Here is a 17,318-nt window from a genome sequence, read left to right as displayed (position 1 = left end):
TTGAGCCCAACATGTCCATCCACAGTTCTTCCCATAGACACTCTTCTTCCTGTTGGAGGTATGGCATCCCATCATCCAGAGTACGTTTCTTTTCTACCTCATCTCCTCTGGCAGTAAAAGAGTTTCTAGACTTCCTCAAACTCTCTGTCGAAACATTGCATCCTCCAGGCAGCCTGAGGCTTATCTCCACGTGGAGTTCTGATTCGGAGACTGAATCTGATTACCTCCCTCATTGGTTGTCTGACTTCACTGTTTAGTGGGCTATCACTAAGAGTGACATCACATTTTCTAAGTGGGTTCTTAAAATGCTTCCTTCAAGGGCTAGGAAGATGGATCAGTGGTTAAAAAACACTAGATGCTCTTCCAGAGGACCTGGGTTCAAGTCCCAGCACCCACAGAGTGGCTCACCACCACTTAGAACTCCAGTGCTAAGGGATCTGAAGCCCTCTCCTGGCCTCTTTTTGGATTTTACACCAGGGGTAAGACACCCATATGCATAAAATAAAATAAACTAAGATAAAATAAAATATATTTTTTTCTTTTCTATTAGATATTATCTTTATTTACACTTCAAATGCTATCCCCTTTCCTGGTTTCCCCTTCAAAAACCCCCTATTCCCAACCCCCTCCCCCTGCTCACCAACCCACCCACTCCCGCTTCCTGGCCCTGGCATTCCCCTATACTGGGGCACAGAACCTTCACAGGACTAAGGGCCTCTCCTCCCATTGCTGACCAATTAGGCCATTCTCTGCTACATATGCAGCTAGAGCCATGAGTCCCACCATGTGTTTCTTTGGTTGGTGGATAAAAATATTTTTTTAATGCTGCATTGAATGAACAAAAAGAACTATCTTCTCCCTTACCAACTGGTAGGCAGCTCATCTCTGTGTTTACCAAGCACGCCTTCTCTAACTCGAAACTTTTCTTCTTCCCACTGCTGTTCCTCCAAAGGATGCCATGATGTTGTGGCTTACAATAAAATCTTCTCATACATCTTTACTCCTGATCCCTGGCATACATCTCCTTAAACTTTTATAACTTCCCTAGCAGTAGAGATTCTAGGTACATTGCTTGCTCTGGTATCTGGTCTTTGATTCTGGTCCTTGATGCAGAACTCTTCATGGAATATCCTGGGGTTGGGGGGAGCAACATTATCTCTTGTTATGAGTGGTGATCCTCAGCAGAAAGGTAGAAACCGATCACCCACCATAAAAAGTCTCTAAAGCATAAGTGAGTTTGCATTGCTGATTGTGAGATGGTAGGGTGACCCGACCAGAGAGGGTACAGCATCTCCATGCCTGTTGCTTCACACCTTGTCCAAAACATTTCTTCATCATAGCTCACTCTTAGTAGCTCTTATGATCAACTATTATACATAAGTAAGGCACTCCCCTGAATCCTTTAGCAACTGATAAAACCTAAGACAGGAGGCCATGAGCACCTTCAATTTGTAGCTGAGTGAGACAGCACTTGTGGATAACCTGTGACACTAGGGTGTGGTCTTGTGGCACTGCGCCCCTAACTCGTGTGCTCTGCACTGTCTCCAGCTAGTGCCAAGAGTAAGAGGGAACTGGAGAGGTGGCCCAGTGATAAAAGAGTCTTTATTGCTCTTGCGGAAAATATAAATTCAGTTCCTAGCACTCACATAGCGGCTCACAACTATCTGTAACTTCATTTCCAGTAAATCTAATGCCTTCTTCTGACTTCCAATGGCACCCATGTGTACATATACACACATGCAGCCTGAACAATCATACATGTAAAATTAAAGAAAACTTGAAAAATTATCTTTAAGAGGAATTTAAGTTATGGGACACCTGGCCTGGCTGGTGTTAGAGAATTGATTGTTTTTGTGACCAAAAGTGTTGTGAAAATATAAAGGAGTAAACAAAACAAACAAAACCGGATGGTATTAAAATGACTGTCGTTTCCTTTGGCCTATATGAAGTAAGATCCAACTGATAGATCATCTCCTGAATAACTGTGTATCAAACCACAACAATATCCCCCTTTTTATCCTTTATTAAATCCTGGAAGTTAAATCTTGTTCATGTCTACATTTATTGAGACACTGATTTCCCCTCCAAACTCACTACATTGTGGTGTGCGCATGTGTGTGTGTGTGTGCTTGTATGTATATTTGTGCATGTGTGTGTATGTGTGCATGTGTGTATGTGTGTGCTTGTGTGTGCATGTGTGTGTGCGTGTGTATATGTGTGTATGTGTGTGCTTGTGTGTGTATGTGTGCATGTATGTGTGCATGTGTGTGTGTATGTGTGTTTGCGCATGTGTGAGATCACTCTATAAGCACATCATAAAGTCTTTGAAGGTTATTTCTCACGTTCCCTGCTTATGGCCCTCAATGCCTACACTCAGAGCTGTGCTATGCATGGACAGTGTCCCACAAGGCCCCCACATGATAAGAAATCCTCCAGGAAGAACTGCACCATCAACCCCCATCTGCCCTAGAAGACCAGTCCCATCTGTTCACGCCACATCGCATGCTGAAATCATGACAGGAATCCAAGACAAGCCCTCCTTCTGAGAGCAAGCAGCTCATTTATCAGGGACAGCATAAACAAGGGTGGGCCAGCAGATTTCTTATCTCCAGAAGATTATTTCGGCAACAGAAGAACAGAGGCAAAAAATCCACTGAGACATTCCTTATGGGTCACTTATTTGTAGACTCACATACTCAAAGTTGGCATTCCAGGAGAATGTGTTAACAAAATAAAACGCATCCATGTAGGTTTTTGCCTCCTAGAAAGACGGAGGTCCCACAAAGAATCCATCTTAAAGGAAGAAAGCAATGCTTCCATTCTATACTGTACTGATATTCAGGAATATGTCCTTTGTATAAAATTTGTGTTTGTGTGTGTGTGTGTGTGTGTGTGTGTGTGTGAGGCAGAGGGGAATGAGAGAGAGAGAGAGAGAGAGAGACACACACACACACACACAAGGGTTGTTACTGATACCCTAGGCATGGATTTTACTACTGGGTCTCAGTTTCAACAAGTGCTTAGCGTAAGCGTTGTGTGCCAAGCCAGTACCCAGTGAGGCAAATACAAGGCTATATATCAAAGCATTTTCAAGAAGCTGGGGTCCAGTGTAACCAACAGATGTAGTTACACAGCAGGGAAGGTGCTCTGTGATACTATTAGAGTCAGGTTAAAAACAGTCCTTAGAAAGCCACAGAGAAACCCACTGTTTCTGCCCGGAGAGCCCTAAACAGGCTGCCAGAGGAAAGAACCACTGCTCACTGGAGACGCTCGAGGAAGTGACATCAGAACAGTAGTCGAGGTTATTGTTTGCAAAATAAGCAATATTCTTGTTCCCAAGCCCTGCCAGCCAAAGTTCATTACTCACAGATGATCAAGTTTGTAAGGGACTCAGTATGTCTTGCCCGGCTTTTGCTCACAAACTGGATAAGAGAAGCTAGAAAGTAAAATGCAAATCCCCTCACCCTGCTGCTAGCTGGCAGCCCCCGGGAGAGAGCAGCCGGGGGCACGGTGACACAGAGGGGCGTCGACCATGTCACCGTCATAATTGGCTTTTGGCCTAGTTCCACGGACAGTAATAGGAACAGCGAACTGCACTGAGTGTTCACTGTGTCCTCTCACACAGCGTCGGGCATGGCCAAACGTCTTACAGGAGTGTGTCCTTGCACTTAGATGGTGCACACTTGACAGTTTAGGAGCTGAGTTTCGTGGTGTTCACAACTCCCTTTCAAATGGTTAGTACAAACGGAGGCATGTCGACATGAAGAAATGATGTAAGTGTGGCAAAACGAGAGTAATCAGTATGCCTTGGGGCATGACAGATAGGTATCTACATATTATTACAGCTTTCTCATACATGTGAAATCCTTCAAAATGATAAGTTAAAAGAGAAACTTGAAAGAAATTCCTGAGTGACTCTTTGGTTTAAAAAGGGGGGGAGGGGTATTTGATTTACCAAAATAGTAGCCTGCATTGGTCAAACTCTATAGCTTAATGAGGTCACTTTTTGAGAATAAGCATTTCACGGCTACAGCAATCCCATAGTCCTTTTGGGGGCTCATCCAGTTTCTCTGAAAATACACCGAAACACATAAAACTATCTGAGCAAAGTGGCCAGTACAAACATACATAGAAGGCCATAATCTACCAATCTCGTATTTATGTGAAATGCCATAGAGGTCTGTCTAAATGATGACGTCATGGTAGAAGGTGGGGCAGAAAATATCCCCTTCTGGAGGTACTGCAGGCAGTCTGACAGCTGTAGACACCATTTTGTCCCAGGGCAGCTACTTCTTCATGGACCGACCCAGCCTTACATCCTGAGGAAAACAGTATAGTATCTGGCTCGTTCCTCTGGTAGTGTGACGTGTGTCACTATCAGATACTCGCAACTTTATTGTGCTTTGATCTCAGACCTTTTATGAAACTCTCCACCAAGAACTCACTTCACTCGGGCGGATGCCTTTAGGATTCTCTGGAATCAATTTTGAATGAACAAAGATCGATACCAAAGACCCTGACTTAGTTAGGTCTCTGTCGCTGTGATGAACACCACGAATAGAAGCAACAGAGATGAGAAAAGTGTTTATTACACCTAACAATTCTCAAGTCATACTCCACCACTGAGAGAAGTCGGGGCAGGAACTCAAGGCAGGAACCCAGGAGCAGGGACTAAAGCAGACGCTATACAAGAACGCTGCCTACTGGCTTGCCTCTTTCAGCATATTGTCGCTTTCTTCAGACACACTAGAAGAGGGTATCAGATTCCATTACAGATGGCTGTGAACCACCATGTGGTTGCTAGGAATTGAACTCAGGATCTCTGGAAGATCAGTTGGTGCTCTTAACCGCTGAGCCGTCTCTCCAGCTCCCTCAATGTGCTTTCTTATAGCACCCAGGACCACCTGCCTAGACATGTTACCACACCCAGTTACCTGGGCTTTTCCACATCAGTCATAGACTAAGAAAATGCCCCACAGGCTTGCTGAAGGTCATCTGATGGGGCATTTTTCTCAGTTGAGGTTCTGTCTGCTCAAATGACTCTAGAATGTATCAAGTTGACAATAATAATAAAAAATAATAATACTCAACACTGACACTCTTTCAACAGAAAGTATGCTGCACCCTGCCAGCTCTCAGCAGGCTGTTGATCCAAGAGAAGGCTGCGAGTCCAGATTCAGTGCCAGTGCTATCCCAGAAGGGCGGTTTAGAGCCTGTCTGTTCAGCTCAGCTCAGGGAGGCACTATACCATCTAATTACAGCTTACCTACAGATGAGCTCTGGTTCAGCTATAACACACAGAGGAGAGGGGCTGAGGGAAGGAACGCCCAAGAACAGCACCCCCTCCAAAGAGGAAATAGAAACAGCAATCTGGGGTTCCCAAGTTTTCTTTAAACAAAGACAGGCAGCAGGACACACTGACATGAGCTATGTAGAAAAGAAGTCTACATAATAAGTGACTTTTGTCTGTGACACACTACACAGTCCTGTGAGAGCCTTGCTCACAGTTGAGTGTTTAAGTCCCCAAGTGCCTATGCAGTAGAGCAGTAATGTGGCTCTACATTTAGGGAAAGGTGACTTGGAAGAGGGTAAATGATTCATAGAAGGAAGGTGGGGACTTGAACACTTCAGTTTTAGGCTCTAAAACTTCTGTCATTTTCAACCTCATCAAAAAATATTCTGAAAGATGCCAAAATAAGAGTCCACCCTATGTGATTCCATTTATCTGAAGCTTCAGAAAGAGGCCACAGCACATTATGGTGAAGGGGAGATCAGAACAGTTATAGCTGGGCAGAAGAGATATAGGCAGCACATTTTGGTTCCCAAGCTTGGGGTCTGAAGCAGGACCACAAGGAGAAGAAGGAGGAGGAAGAGGAAGAGGAAGAGGAGGAGGAGGAGGGGGGAGGAGGAAAAAGAAAAAGGTGAGAAGAGGAGAAGACGCCATGGGGTAGGTGAGTCATGAAAACATGGCCATGAGGGCTGGCTAATTGGAGTTAAGAACAGCCCAGATGGAACATGGAAAGATGTAACTCGGGGTTATTGGAAGGGAAGTAGGCAAAATAGCTTAGCGGGTAGATATCTGCCCAGCTCTAGTACTTTAACGGCTTATTATAAATATGAAAGTTGTGTGTCTTTTATCTGGGAAGTGAATGATGAAAGGCAGTATAGAAACCCCTGATTGAGGTTAAATACTTACTACAACACTCGATGACAGAGCTTTGCTCCAAAACACAAGAGAAACTGCCATCACTACCCGTTCTGGACTCAGTCAACAGCACAAGTGAAACGTACCCACACACACACACACACACACACACACACCCCAACCTGCACAAAGCAGAGCTAGTGAGGAACCCATCCTGGCCTGCTTTTAAGATGCCCTGAATTTACAGAAACACTGTGTTCACTTGCTGCAAGATGCTCTGGGTTGAGATTTCCAAGGATAGAAACCCCATTACTTGTAGCACAGTTAGACCCACATCCTTACAGTTACTGGGACACAAGTTCCCAAGTGGGGAAATTACTGGGAGCAGGACACCAGCGGGTTCTATCTCCTTATCTAATTTGCAATTACTATGGTCCCCACGATTCCCTTTGCATGTCGACGCTCACTTTCCACATATGCTCCCCGCCTATCCCAGTGGTTTCTTGTAAGATTCAACCTGTGAGTCAATCAAAAGTAAAATACTGGAGGCCAGATTTAGGAGGCAGTGGCAGGCGGATCTGTGTAGATACAAGTGCATGCCGGTCTAGAGCATGAGTGTTAGAGACCAGCCGTGGAGAGACCCTGTCTCAAAAAGAAAAAGTAAGTAAATAAAAGAAAAAAAGTCAGACTACACTGGAAGTCTTACAGACAAACTGAGTGATAGATTAAGTACAACCCTAGAATAAAACCAAGGAATGTAGGCATTACTTACTCGCAAAGGAGGATCCCATTTTCTAGTCCTGTCCGGAAGTCTTTGTCACCAAAACTTCGACCAGTGACTTGCTGGAAAAGAAAAAAAAAAAAGGAAAAGAGACATAAGTTTTTCTTTTATAACCAGGAAGTTCAGTATTAAAACAAAAACAAAAACCCACAAAAATCAAGAGCCCTGAAAAACTCATGACACTCCAAGAATAAGAAAATCTATTAACCTTGAATTCCCTTCCCGGGTGTGACTTTGCGTGGATCAGGTGAAATAAACTTAGGCCATGAAGTGTCAGCTTGTCCTGATAAGACTGTTACTTTCCAGGCTCAACTTAGCAAGTCAAGGTCATAGTGTATCTCTCCCATGGGGATGCACACACTCTCAACATAAAAAACAATAACAACACATAGAAGGAATTGCCCAAGCACAAAGACCCTGTATGTCTAATGTCAGGAGACCTAATACTATGACTGCAGACTATAGCCTGCATGCATAAATGACAGAACGGGACTGAGGGACATTTATGGTGTCTCAGGCTGTCAGCAACCATTGGCAGGGAGCAAGGTACTCAGAGTTTTATTTGTCCATTCTTTAAATACAAATGCCTGACCTGAAATATACCAAATAGGCACGTCTGTAAACATGCCCTAAAGAGACCTCTAGTACACAAAAATAGAAGTCATGTCTAATGAGCCAAAAGAAAAAAAGAAAAGGGAGCCATAAAAATACTCCAACAATGAAAAGGGCAAGGGGGGTGGTGAAAAAGAGGAGGGGAGGGAAAGGGAGGAGGGAAGGAATAGGGATGGGAGGAGGGAAGAGGAGGGGAGTAGGAAAGAGGAGAGAAGGAGGGGAGGGGAGAAAGGAGATGAGGAAGAAAGGGAAGGGGAGGCAGAAAGGAGAGGGAGAGAAAGGAAGGGGAGGGAAAAGAAGGAAGGGGAGTGGGAGAAAGGAAGGGGAGGGGAAGGAAGGAAGAAGAGGGAGAAGAGAGAAAGGAAGGGGACAGTGAACAGATAGAACACGCAGACAGGTTGAAGATTTAGTACGGACCACATCAACAATCACATTCAGTGTGAGTAGCTGAATAGCCCACAACTAAAACACAGAGATCGTGAGACTGAAGCTGAAGTTGAGTTAACCTTGAGCTGCCTACAGATGTGCTGGATGCATTGGAAGACACGCACTAACATGAGTCACAAAGTACCTGGGCCAGGCATACTAATACCATAGGAAGAAGTCTCAGAGCAGAATATAACAGCATGGATGGAGAAGCTCTTTATAACAAGGGGTTAGTTCACTGGCAAGACATCATACTGTGATCATTAATGTATTTCACCATTCACCATGTTTTTAGAAAGCCCTTCAAACTACATAAATCAAAGCAGATAGGACCACTAAGAGAGGGGGAGACAGATCATAAGTAGAGTCAGAGGTTTAAATATTTCTCTTTAACAACAGACAAAACACATAAACAGAATAATGATATAGAACACATGAGTAATACTATGGACCCAATTGGCCTAGCTGATATTTCTAGAATATTCTACCCTCCAACATTTACCAAGCCAGACCAAATTCTAGGTCATAAAATAAGTCTCAATATACTTAAAAACATCTATCCAAAATGGGTATTCTGACCACAACAGAATTCAATTCTAAATGAACATCAAAATATCTGTGGACTATACCCAAATGTTTTTAAACTAAGTAAACCAATTCCAAACAATAAAAAATTAAACATCATAGTACATTTGTAGAGAAAATAGTAACATAAATCAAAAATGTACAAAAATACTGAAGCAGGATTGGGCCGGGGGCAGGGAGGGAGAGGGATACAAAAAGCCAAAAGAGAAACAGGACATAAATTACCAGAGACTCAGGAATGGCAAATGACATCACTGCAGAGTATAAAAATATTAAAAGCACAACAAGGGACTATTATAAACAAATTTGTACCAATAAATTAAGCAACTTAGATTGCTCTGATAAATTCCTTGACGTAAGCACAATTCATACAACAGGGAAACAAATCGCCCTCTCACAAAGAAAATAACAGGGCTCAAAGGCTCACTGCTAAGTTGTACCTACCGGTTACAGAGAAACAACCTAATTCAGTACGAACTCATGCAGACGATTTTAAAAAGTGTCTCTTATGATGTGCTTACGATGGCTTGTAGTTTGCACTCTGACTAAAGACTTCTAATTAACATTCCCTTCATGACAATGCCAATCATCGATATTAAGATTAACTGCCACTACCAACAGTCCCTTTGCAGGGAACTAAGAGTCACGGCTCAGACCCTTCTAACCTCTCCCTGGATTCCAGCCAATCGAGGATTCTTAGCAATTTTCCCAACAAGGCACTGACCCTGGCATCATTCCAAGACCACATTCCAAAGGCACAAGGGCATGATGGGAAACTCAGCAGAGCAATTAAGAGGATCTGAGGCAGTGTGATGGCACACACTTTTAATCCTAGGGCTCAGGAGGCAGAGGCAAGTGGATCTCAAGGCCAGACTGGTTCTATAAAATAAGCTCCAGGTTAACCCGGGCTATGTAGTGAGACCCTGTCTATTAATATATGTGTTCGTGTGTGTGTGTGTGTGTGTGTGTGTGTGTGTGTGTGTGTGTGTGTGAACCCTTAGGTTACAGGGTGTTTGTAAAGAAAGCTGAGACTCAGGAAGATTCAGAGCCTGGTTGGGAGTAGTAGCAGATGGTCAAGAGCACTCTACCCTGTTCCTGCCCCTACTTCCCCTCATCACTTGATCTGATCATTGAAACTCCATCCTCATCCACGCCAAGCCCTTTCTTCCATATCAAGCACACCCATAAACAACTCTTTGGACATGTTCCTTATTTCCTCCATTCTGCCACCTTTCTCCAAGCCACTGTCATCTTCCATCCATTGGGCAGATCCAGCCTTCGACACGGTGACATGGTCCTGTCACTGATAAAGTTCACACTCAAGAATGTCACAATCAAGATACAGAAAAGAAAGATCTTAATATAAAATCTCAGATTTTAAGTTGTGCTCTTGTGTGGGGTCATGATGATAGATATCCTAGGCCACACATGGCCCACAGGTCATGGATTAAATATGTCTGATGGACAGTCCAGACGCTGGCACAACTACTTCTACCTGGTTTTCCATCTATTCTCAAGCACGGAGCTCCTAACCTCTAAAGGATCATCAAACCAGTATGCCTTACATTGCTTCCAAAAAATGACTCTGAATCTCATTCATCATGGTAGAAGCAAAGTTCCCACAGCTCTCTAATGGTGTTCAACACACACACAAACACACACACACACACATGCATGGGGCAGAGAGTATAGATGACATTATACTGGAATCCTATAATTTATGGACAAAAACTACCAACCACCACTATCATCTCAGAGGTGAGCCCAACGTTCATTCAAGGGAATCCTTCGAAATCCTTCGGATGGCAGTAAGTCATCAGAGCTTTCTTTGCCATCCTTCAAGAAGCCACATTGGTTTGCATCATATGCCCCCTGCTTTGTGTGCAGGGTTAATCCACTTTCATTACTAACCACAATATTTGTTGCAGGACCATGCAGAGTAAAAGTCACCAAATGACTAATTTATCAAACCCTGGTTTTCCAGGAAAAGAAAAGCCTTCATCTGCCTCCATAATTAAACCAAAGCAGAAGGCAGGGGCATTACAGCACGTCATCGCACTGTTTAGTGGGAGCAACTATTGAGGAAGCTCATCTGTATCTGATTTCCTTTCCACGGGGCCCAAAGGTAATTCTGAATAGATCTACATTCCCTGGCATTGCTCTGAATCATTCAAATTCTGAAATATGGAGACACCAGATTCAAAAGGGAAAACCACACAGCTCTTTGTGGCAACATTTTTACGACGTGTTTATAATGTAACACTCTATATCATAGCCCCACAGACCTTTAATTGGTTTGTTACTATTGTTATTATGTAATTGCAACGAACAGCCAAAGGCTGCCAAGAACTGGTCTTCCAGCCCAATCATTACCATGTATGCAAATAGTATTTCAGAAATATTTTCATGAATCTTTTGTAGATTTTTTTGGAAAGAAAACCACAAGCAGACTACAGGTCTAAAGAGCATTTAAAATGAATATTCACAATTCTTAGCACAATGATATAAAAAGAGAATTTTTATGTTATTTTTTTGGTTTGAGGTTTTCTCAGTAAATATATTGACTTTATGTGTATGAACGTGTTGCCTGCATTTATGTCCGTGAGCCATGTGAGTGCCTGGTGCCTACAAAGGTCAGAAGAAGGTATCAGATCCCTTAGAACTGGAACTACAGATGTTTCTCCACCATGTGAGCCGCCATGTAAATGTTGGGAACCCATCCCCGGTCCTCTGCAAGAGCAACTCTACAAGGGCTCTTAGGCACTGAGCCATCGCTCTAGCCACTGACTGACTGACTGGTTGACTGACTGACTGACTGACTGACTGACTGACTGACTGACTGACTGGTTGACTGACTGACTGACTGACTGACTGACTGACTGACTGATGACTGACTGACTGACTGATTGATTGATTGATTGATTGATTTAAAGACATGATTTTTATCACACATCTCTGGCTAGCCAGGAACTCCCTATGTAGCCTAGGTTGGCCTCAAACCTTCAATGATTCTGCCTTCCAAATTCTGGGGGTTACAAGAGTGAGCATTACTCCCCACCTTCTAAAGAAGAGATTTGGTTTATTGACAAAACGCACACACAATATTGAGTAGATATTCATTTAACTTTGAATAGACATGAGAATTTTCCTTAAGTTGTATAATAGAAGGTACCTTTCAAAGGAGTACAATTTCTTCTCACACCCTGTTAATAATAAAAACCACACTCCTTCATTCATAAAGAGGCTTAGCTGCAACTCATTGTGAATTCCCTCTCTCCTGAGTTTGACTTAATTATCTAGAGCATCTATGCATATTTCATGCTGAAATTGTAAAATAAAACAGAATAAAATTCTTACTTTTCACTTTTTTTCCCTCAGAAATAAACTCCTGATGAAATTGTTAGGAGTCAAACCAAAATTTGAAGGTTGTTCTTTATAAACAAAAATAAATCATAGTCACTTAAGGAAGAATTAGCAACCAGCTTCAAATAGCATCATTTCAGCCCATCTACCCTTCAGTAGAGCATGGCTGCCTTTATCCTTTGGTTCTTTCCTGTCAATCCCAAAGGCTCCATCAAAGCCCAGGATCTTCTCCCTTCCCTTCCACATCTCCACTTTAAGCCCTTGTCCATAGCTTCCAGCATTTCCCTGCTGTTACCCTGATGAACTCTCTCTTCTCCTAAAAGCCCTAATTCAATGCTATCCTTTAGCCACCATCTTGATTTTCCTTCCCTGGTCCAGATTTTGTGTGACACTCTGTCTCTAAGGTTGAAGATTTGCAAACTCTCTTTACTTAATTTGATGGAAAGTCTTTAGAAGGTGACGAGTTACAATAGAGGCAACTTGAACTCAATCACTTTAGGCAAGTTCATGGATCTCTATCCACCCTCACCTTCCCCTCTGAAGACATGGGAACAGTACTTATTCCAATGGTTCGCATGAGGATGAATCAAAGCAGCACACAAAAGCCTAACACCATGCCTGACCAAAGCAAGAACTCAACACATCTCATCACGGCATGGGCCCAAGGTAACTCAACTGCAGTGGCCACCTTCACCTCATTGTTATTGCTTTTATTTTTCCCTTTAGTCCTCTGTGGTTATTTTCCCTCCCTGATCATAAGTGAGGCGGGGCTCGCTGGCTCTCCACTGATGTGCAGGTATTGCCACACTGCCTAACGATCTTAATGAATGTCATAGCAGCTTGAGCAACAACCCCATCCTTCTGAGATCCATGGGCTTCCCCCACGACTTCATGCTCCTGGGTTTCTTTCTGCCTCGTTACGTAAACTAGCCTTTCCACTGCATTAAGGATTTCTACCTCATTAGCTGGAAAGTATAAAAGAGCCTTTCCCTGCCTTATCTTTCTACATCCTCGCCCTCCCTTCCCCAGGTAAGTCCTATCCTTTTATGTCATATGTATGAGGAGAATTCATGCATTTTTATACATGGCTCTGGGGCCTTCAAGGATCAAATCAAATCTCCAGTTTCTCATTAAACATCTCCTCTTGGGTAACACACACACACACACACACACACACACACACACACACGAGTGAGGCTGACAAAATCTTAATGTTTGCCCCCCCCAGTCCAACTTGATCCATCTCTGGTCTTCACGTTGATGAACGACATCACCTCCTCCAATAACACAGAAATGAATTCAAGCCTCCAGGAAGAGCAAAGCTCTCTTTCTGAAACAGATTTCAGACCTGCCTTTCCTGTCTCTACATAGTAACCATGAGGCAAGCTGCCATAGCTTGTTTGTAAGCAAAACAACTGCCATGTCCACCCATGGGGCCCTGCTCAAATCAACATCCGCACAGCATCCTGAGATCTTTCGAAATTTCCACCCGTATCCCCCACTTCACACTAGATTAAAGCCCATTATAGAAAATGCTTTTTTACATGACAGGTGAGTAAAACAAGGGCCTACAAACTAAGAGATTTGTGCAAGAGATTACGTGGACAAGTCAGCAGCAAAGGTGACACAGACCGGCTCCCCTTTCACCTCAGTCCCATCCAACTGTGTTCAAATCCCCAAGGCCTCCCCGGCCAGTTAGATTGCTATACTTTGTTCAATGATAATAGCTCCTTGTATCGATTCAGTTTGGCTTGACAGTGAAACAGCACAGAAGCCCAGGACTGAAGTTATTTAATCAGCATTATCAGACCACGAGTCCCTCTAGCACCAGCTCTGAGTGCTTAATACAGAAGATAATAAAATGCAATCTGCAAGATCCATTTATATTTTCATCATGTCATCGGAAAACCAGAAGGCGCTGTTTATAGCCACAGATTGACAGCACCTCAAAAAAAAAATCTAATTAAGAATACAGCTGATGCTGAAAAGTACCCTGGGAGCACTCAGTCTCCCGATCGAAGCATTGTATGATCTGGATGCAGAAAATGGGTCAGTGCAGACACGTGTGCGTGGGTTCAGCTGACTGTGTTTGCACATTTTCAAGCTGTCCCGTACAGACAGGGTGACAGAAGCTGCAGAGAAAGACAGACAACACACACAAGGAGTTCCACCAAAGCTGAAAGCCTTAGTGACAGATTGGCGAGAAAGAAGAGTCCAGAAAGAAACGGGCCAGGAGGGTGCTGTGAGCTAAGTGTGTTGTTTCCTGTGAGTTCATGATGCCACGGTTATTTCTACCTGGGTATTGTGTTGTTTCTTCAATAAACATTGCAGTTCTGGGCTAAATCTGGCAAAACTGTTACAGTGAAGCAGAAAGTCACCGAATTAGGCAGATCTGGGTTTGAAGCTCCCGAGCAGTGAGCAGGGGGCTTCACTCCTCCAAACCTGCTTCATGGTCTTTAAGAAGGTGCTTGTAGGAGCCGTTTTTCTTGGTTGTGGGAGGTCAGGAAGTAGAGTAGATACTGTCTGGTGAAGCATTTCATGCTTCTGAAACGGGGAAAATGCTATTTCTCTCATGGTTTTGTTTCTCAGAATTCACAGCTAAAAGAAAGGAATTCTACAACCAGAGTATCTAAAAGCCATGGGACTTCCATTTGTATTCAGAAATGCAACTCTACCCTGGGAAAGATGGATGCTGGGCACAATATCAGGCTGTTATTGAAGCCAATGAGAGAGTCTCTAAGCATATTGACAGGACTAAAGGAGACAGCCGTGCAAACCCTGCCCCCCCCAAAAAAATGTTTATAAGAAAACCAGACTTCTAAAAGAAAAAAAAAGTCTTTGTCATGAAGGAAAAAGGAAAGACTGATATTCCTAAATAAGAGACCCAAAAGCATCAGCATCATGGCAATGTGTAATATATATGTCTTTGTAAGATAATGATTTAAAAAAAAAAAACCCTTGGGTGAGATCCAGGGCACACCTGGGATATCCTGCATATAATGGTCACTTAGGATATCACCCCTGTTCAGCCCTGGAGTGATAATGGTTGCCTGGGAGGATGCTCTTCTTCAGGTGTGTGCAGAGGGACTTAGAGGAAACGGGTAGCTGACTCCCGCACTTTCTTTGGAAACTGTTGAAAAAAATACTAAGAATGTATATGTATGTGTATGAACTAAATACAGAAAATGCCAAGAGTCACTGAAACCTGATGGAGGGCACATGTGTGTCCTGGATCCTGCCTCATGGAATTCTTTCCTACTTCCCTCTGTTCTTCCTTTCTCTTTCTGCTTCCTTCCCTCCCTTCTGAACCCTTTCTTTCTCCTCCCCCCACCTTTCTTGTCTCTCCCTCCTCCCTTTCTTTCCCCTCCTTCCGTCCCTTCCACATGTTTTAAAATGTTGATAATAAAATGTTGTTTGGGTTCTAGGGCTGAAATGTACTTTAGCAGCCCAGAGCAAGTGTTCATCAACAGCCCATCTGGGGCCTTCCTGTTCCTCTCTAGGAGTGTTTTTCCTATTTGAGGACAGGCATTTGCCAGCTCATCATCAGTCACCAGAGGTCTGTCAACTCACCCACTCTTTCACTCACAACCCAGAACCGGGCCAGCCAGCCATGGACATGACGCTAACATTGATGATGAAGAGGAAGAAGGGGTCAGTGCCTTGACTTCCTGATGCTGGGCAAAGAGCTAGACTGGAGGCTCTGCCAAGTACACACAGTCCTGTAGCCACGGTAGAGCTGTCTGAAGAAGTGATCGATTTCACTATTTCATATTCTAATAATGGAATGATTTTTTAGCTAAGGACCCAAAGTGACCACAAAACCTCTGGACATCACCAATGTGCCGCATGGAAAATGGCATCCAAGCCAAACTAGAAATTCACCCAAACAAGTTATTAGATTACCAAATGAAAATAGAGCACGGTGGGATACTCAGAATAACAACAGAGTAACGTAATCAGCTCTTTTAATTTCAGAATTAGGGACAGCACCAGAAGTGACCAGCTGAAAATGAGTAAGGCCAGGGAGACAGCACAGCAGAGGAGGTACAACAAGCGTGAGGGGCTGGCTTTGCTCCCCAGCACTCCTGCGTGTACAGCCAGGCATGGGGGCACGTGCCCATATCTCAGTGCTGAAGAGACAAGACAGGGGGCTCCCTGGAGCTCACCAGCTAACTAGCCTAACTTAATCACTGAGTCCCAGGTCCCAGTGAGAGACTGTCTCAGAAAACAAAGTACCTCTGGTCTCCACAGATGGGAACTTGTTCACATACACACACACACACACACACACACACACACACACACACACACACACACACACATTCATAAACACAATGAGGAGATTGGTTTTGAGAAAAGAGGGGGGGGGAAATCACAGAAGATTCTTTCTAGGGTACAAAGATTCTATTTCTTGATTTGACGTAGTCATTACAAGGCTACGGACATTAAATCATTAACCAAGCTGTGTGTTTGGGTTTCGTCTTTTGTTTTTGGGGTTTTTATTGGTGATTTTTCTACACTGTGTATTCGTTTGTTTTGTGTGATAACAATGAAATTCATGAGGCAGAACAGGACGTGAAGGAAACTGGTTTATTTTGGCTCTGAGGGGCTGAATCTGCTGTTGCCCTTCCTGTTGGCAGAGCCCTGAGGTAACGCAGGGTGACAAGCCACATTCAACCACAGTATCAACCACTGTTGGTGGCTGTGATCCACCCAAGCCTACCGGACAGTGTATTTTAAAATGAACATCTAAATGCTGGGAAAAGATACTATTGTACTATTTAGCTTGTGAAATAAACGAATCACACTGTTTTGTTTTGTTTTGTTTTGTTTGTTTTGTTTGGAGAGTCTGTCATTTGTACTCCAAGTAGGCATTTAAGTTAGTGTAAACATAGAGCCCCTTAATCTAATATTCTATTACTTGTTTGTTTGTTTGTTTGTTTGTTTGTTTGTATCATACAATTGCCTACTAACACCTAGTCAGCATTGGGAAAGAAAACCACAAAGTCAAGAAAATGGGGCTCTACTCACAGTACCGTTCCTGTGTACATACATATCACAGACTTGTCTGAGCCCACTGCCACCTCTGCCTCTTGCCTTGAAATGACAGCAATAGCCAACAGTATCTTCTACTCGGCTAACTCTCCAGCTCCATAGCACCACACGCTGTGGTCACAACTCCACTGGCTGGTTATACAGAAGAAACCAGAGACAAAGGCATCCAGGGCCAGAGGAGGAGATAAATGAGGCTAATTAGCTTCACTCACCTTTGCCTACCCATGCAAACTCTTTTGAAAGTCCTGCTTTCCTATTGCTTACTAAACCGTTGTGTGGGCCCATGGGGGTCTGTTCATGGAGAGATCTTTCTTCAGATATTCCCTAAGTACTCAGTGGGTCATCAAGAGC

General features: G+C 43.5%; 1 protein-coding gene across 2 annotated transcripts in view; it reads right to left on the bottom strand.

Moving 5' to 3' along the window:
- Limch1 (LIM and calponin homology domains 1) overlaps positions 1–17,318 on the bottom strand; it is a 311,271-nt gene that overhangs the window by 192,289 nt on the left and 101,664 nt on the right. The window contains exons 1-2 of one of the 2 annotated variants that reach the window (NM_001368863.1): positions 7,135–7,402; positions 6,918–6,988 (exon numbers count right to left, since the gene is read on the bottom strand). Coding sequence is in view for 1 of the 2 variants with exons in the window: in NM_001001980.3 (NP_001001980.2) it covers positions 6,918–6,988 (71 nt within the window). In the remaining variant the exon portion in view is untranslated. Of the gene's footprint in view, positions 1–6,917; positions 6,989–7,134; positions 7,403–17,318 lie in introns of those variants that run through there. The other variant, NM_001001980.3, reaches the window with a different exon arrangement.

The sequence above is a fragment of the Mus musculus genome, chromosome 5 (genome assembly GCF_000001635.26).
Source record: "Mus musculus strain C57BL/6J chromosome 5, GRCm38.p6 C57BL/6J".
NCBI lineage: Eukaryota > Metazoa > Chordata > Mammalia > Rodentia > Muridae > Mus > Mus musculus.
The sequence above is the reverse complement of the archived record's forward strand: the minus strand, read 5'-3'. Positions and strand labels throughout refer to the sequence as shown.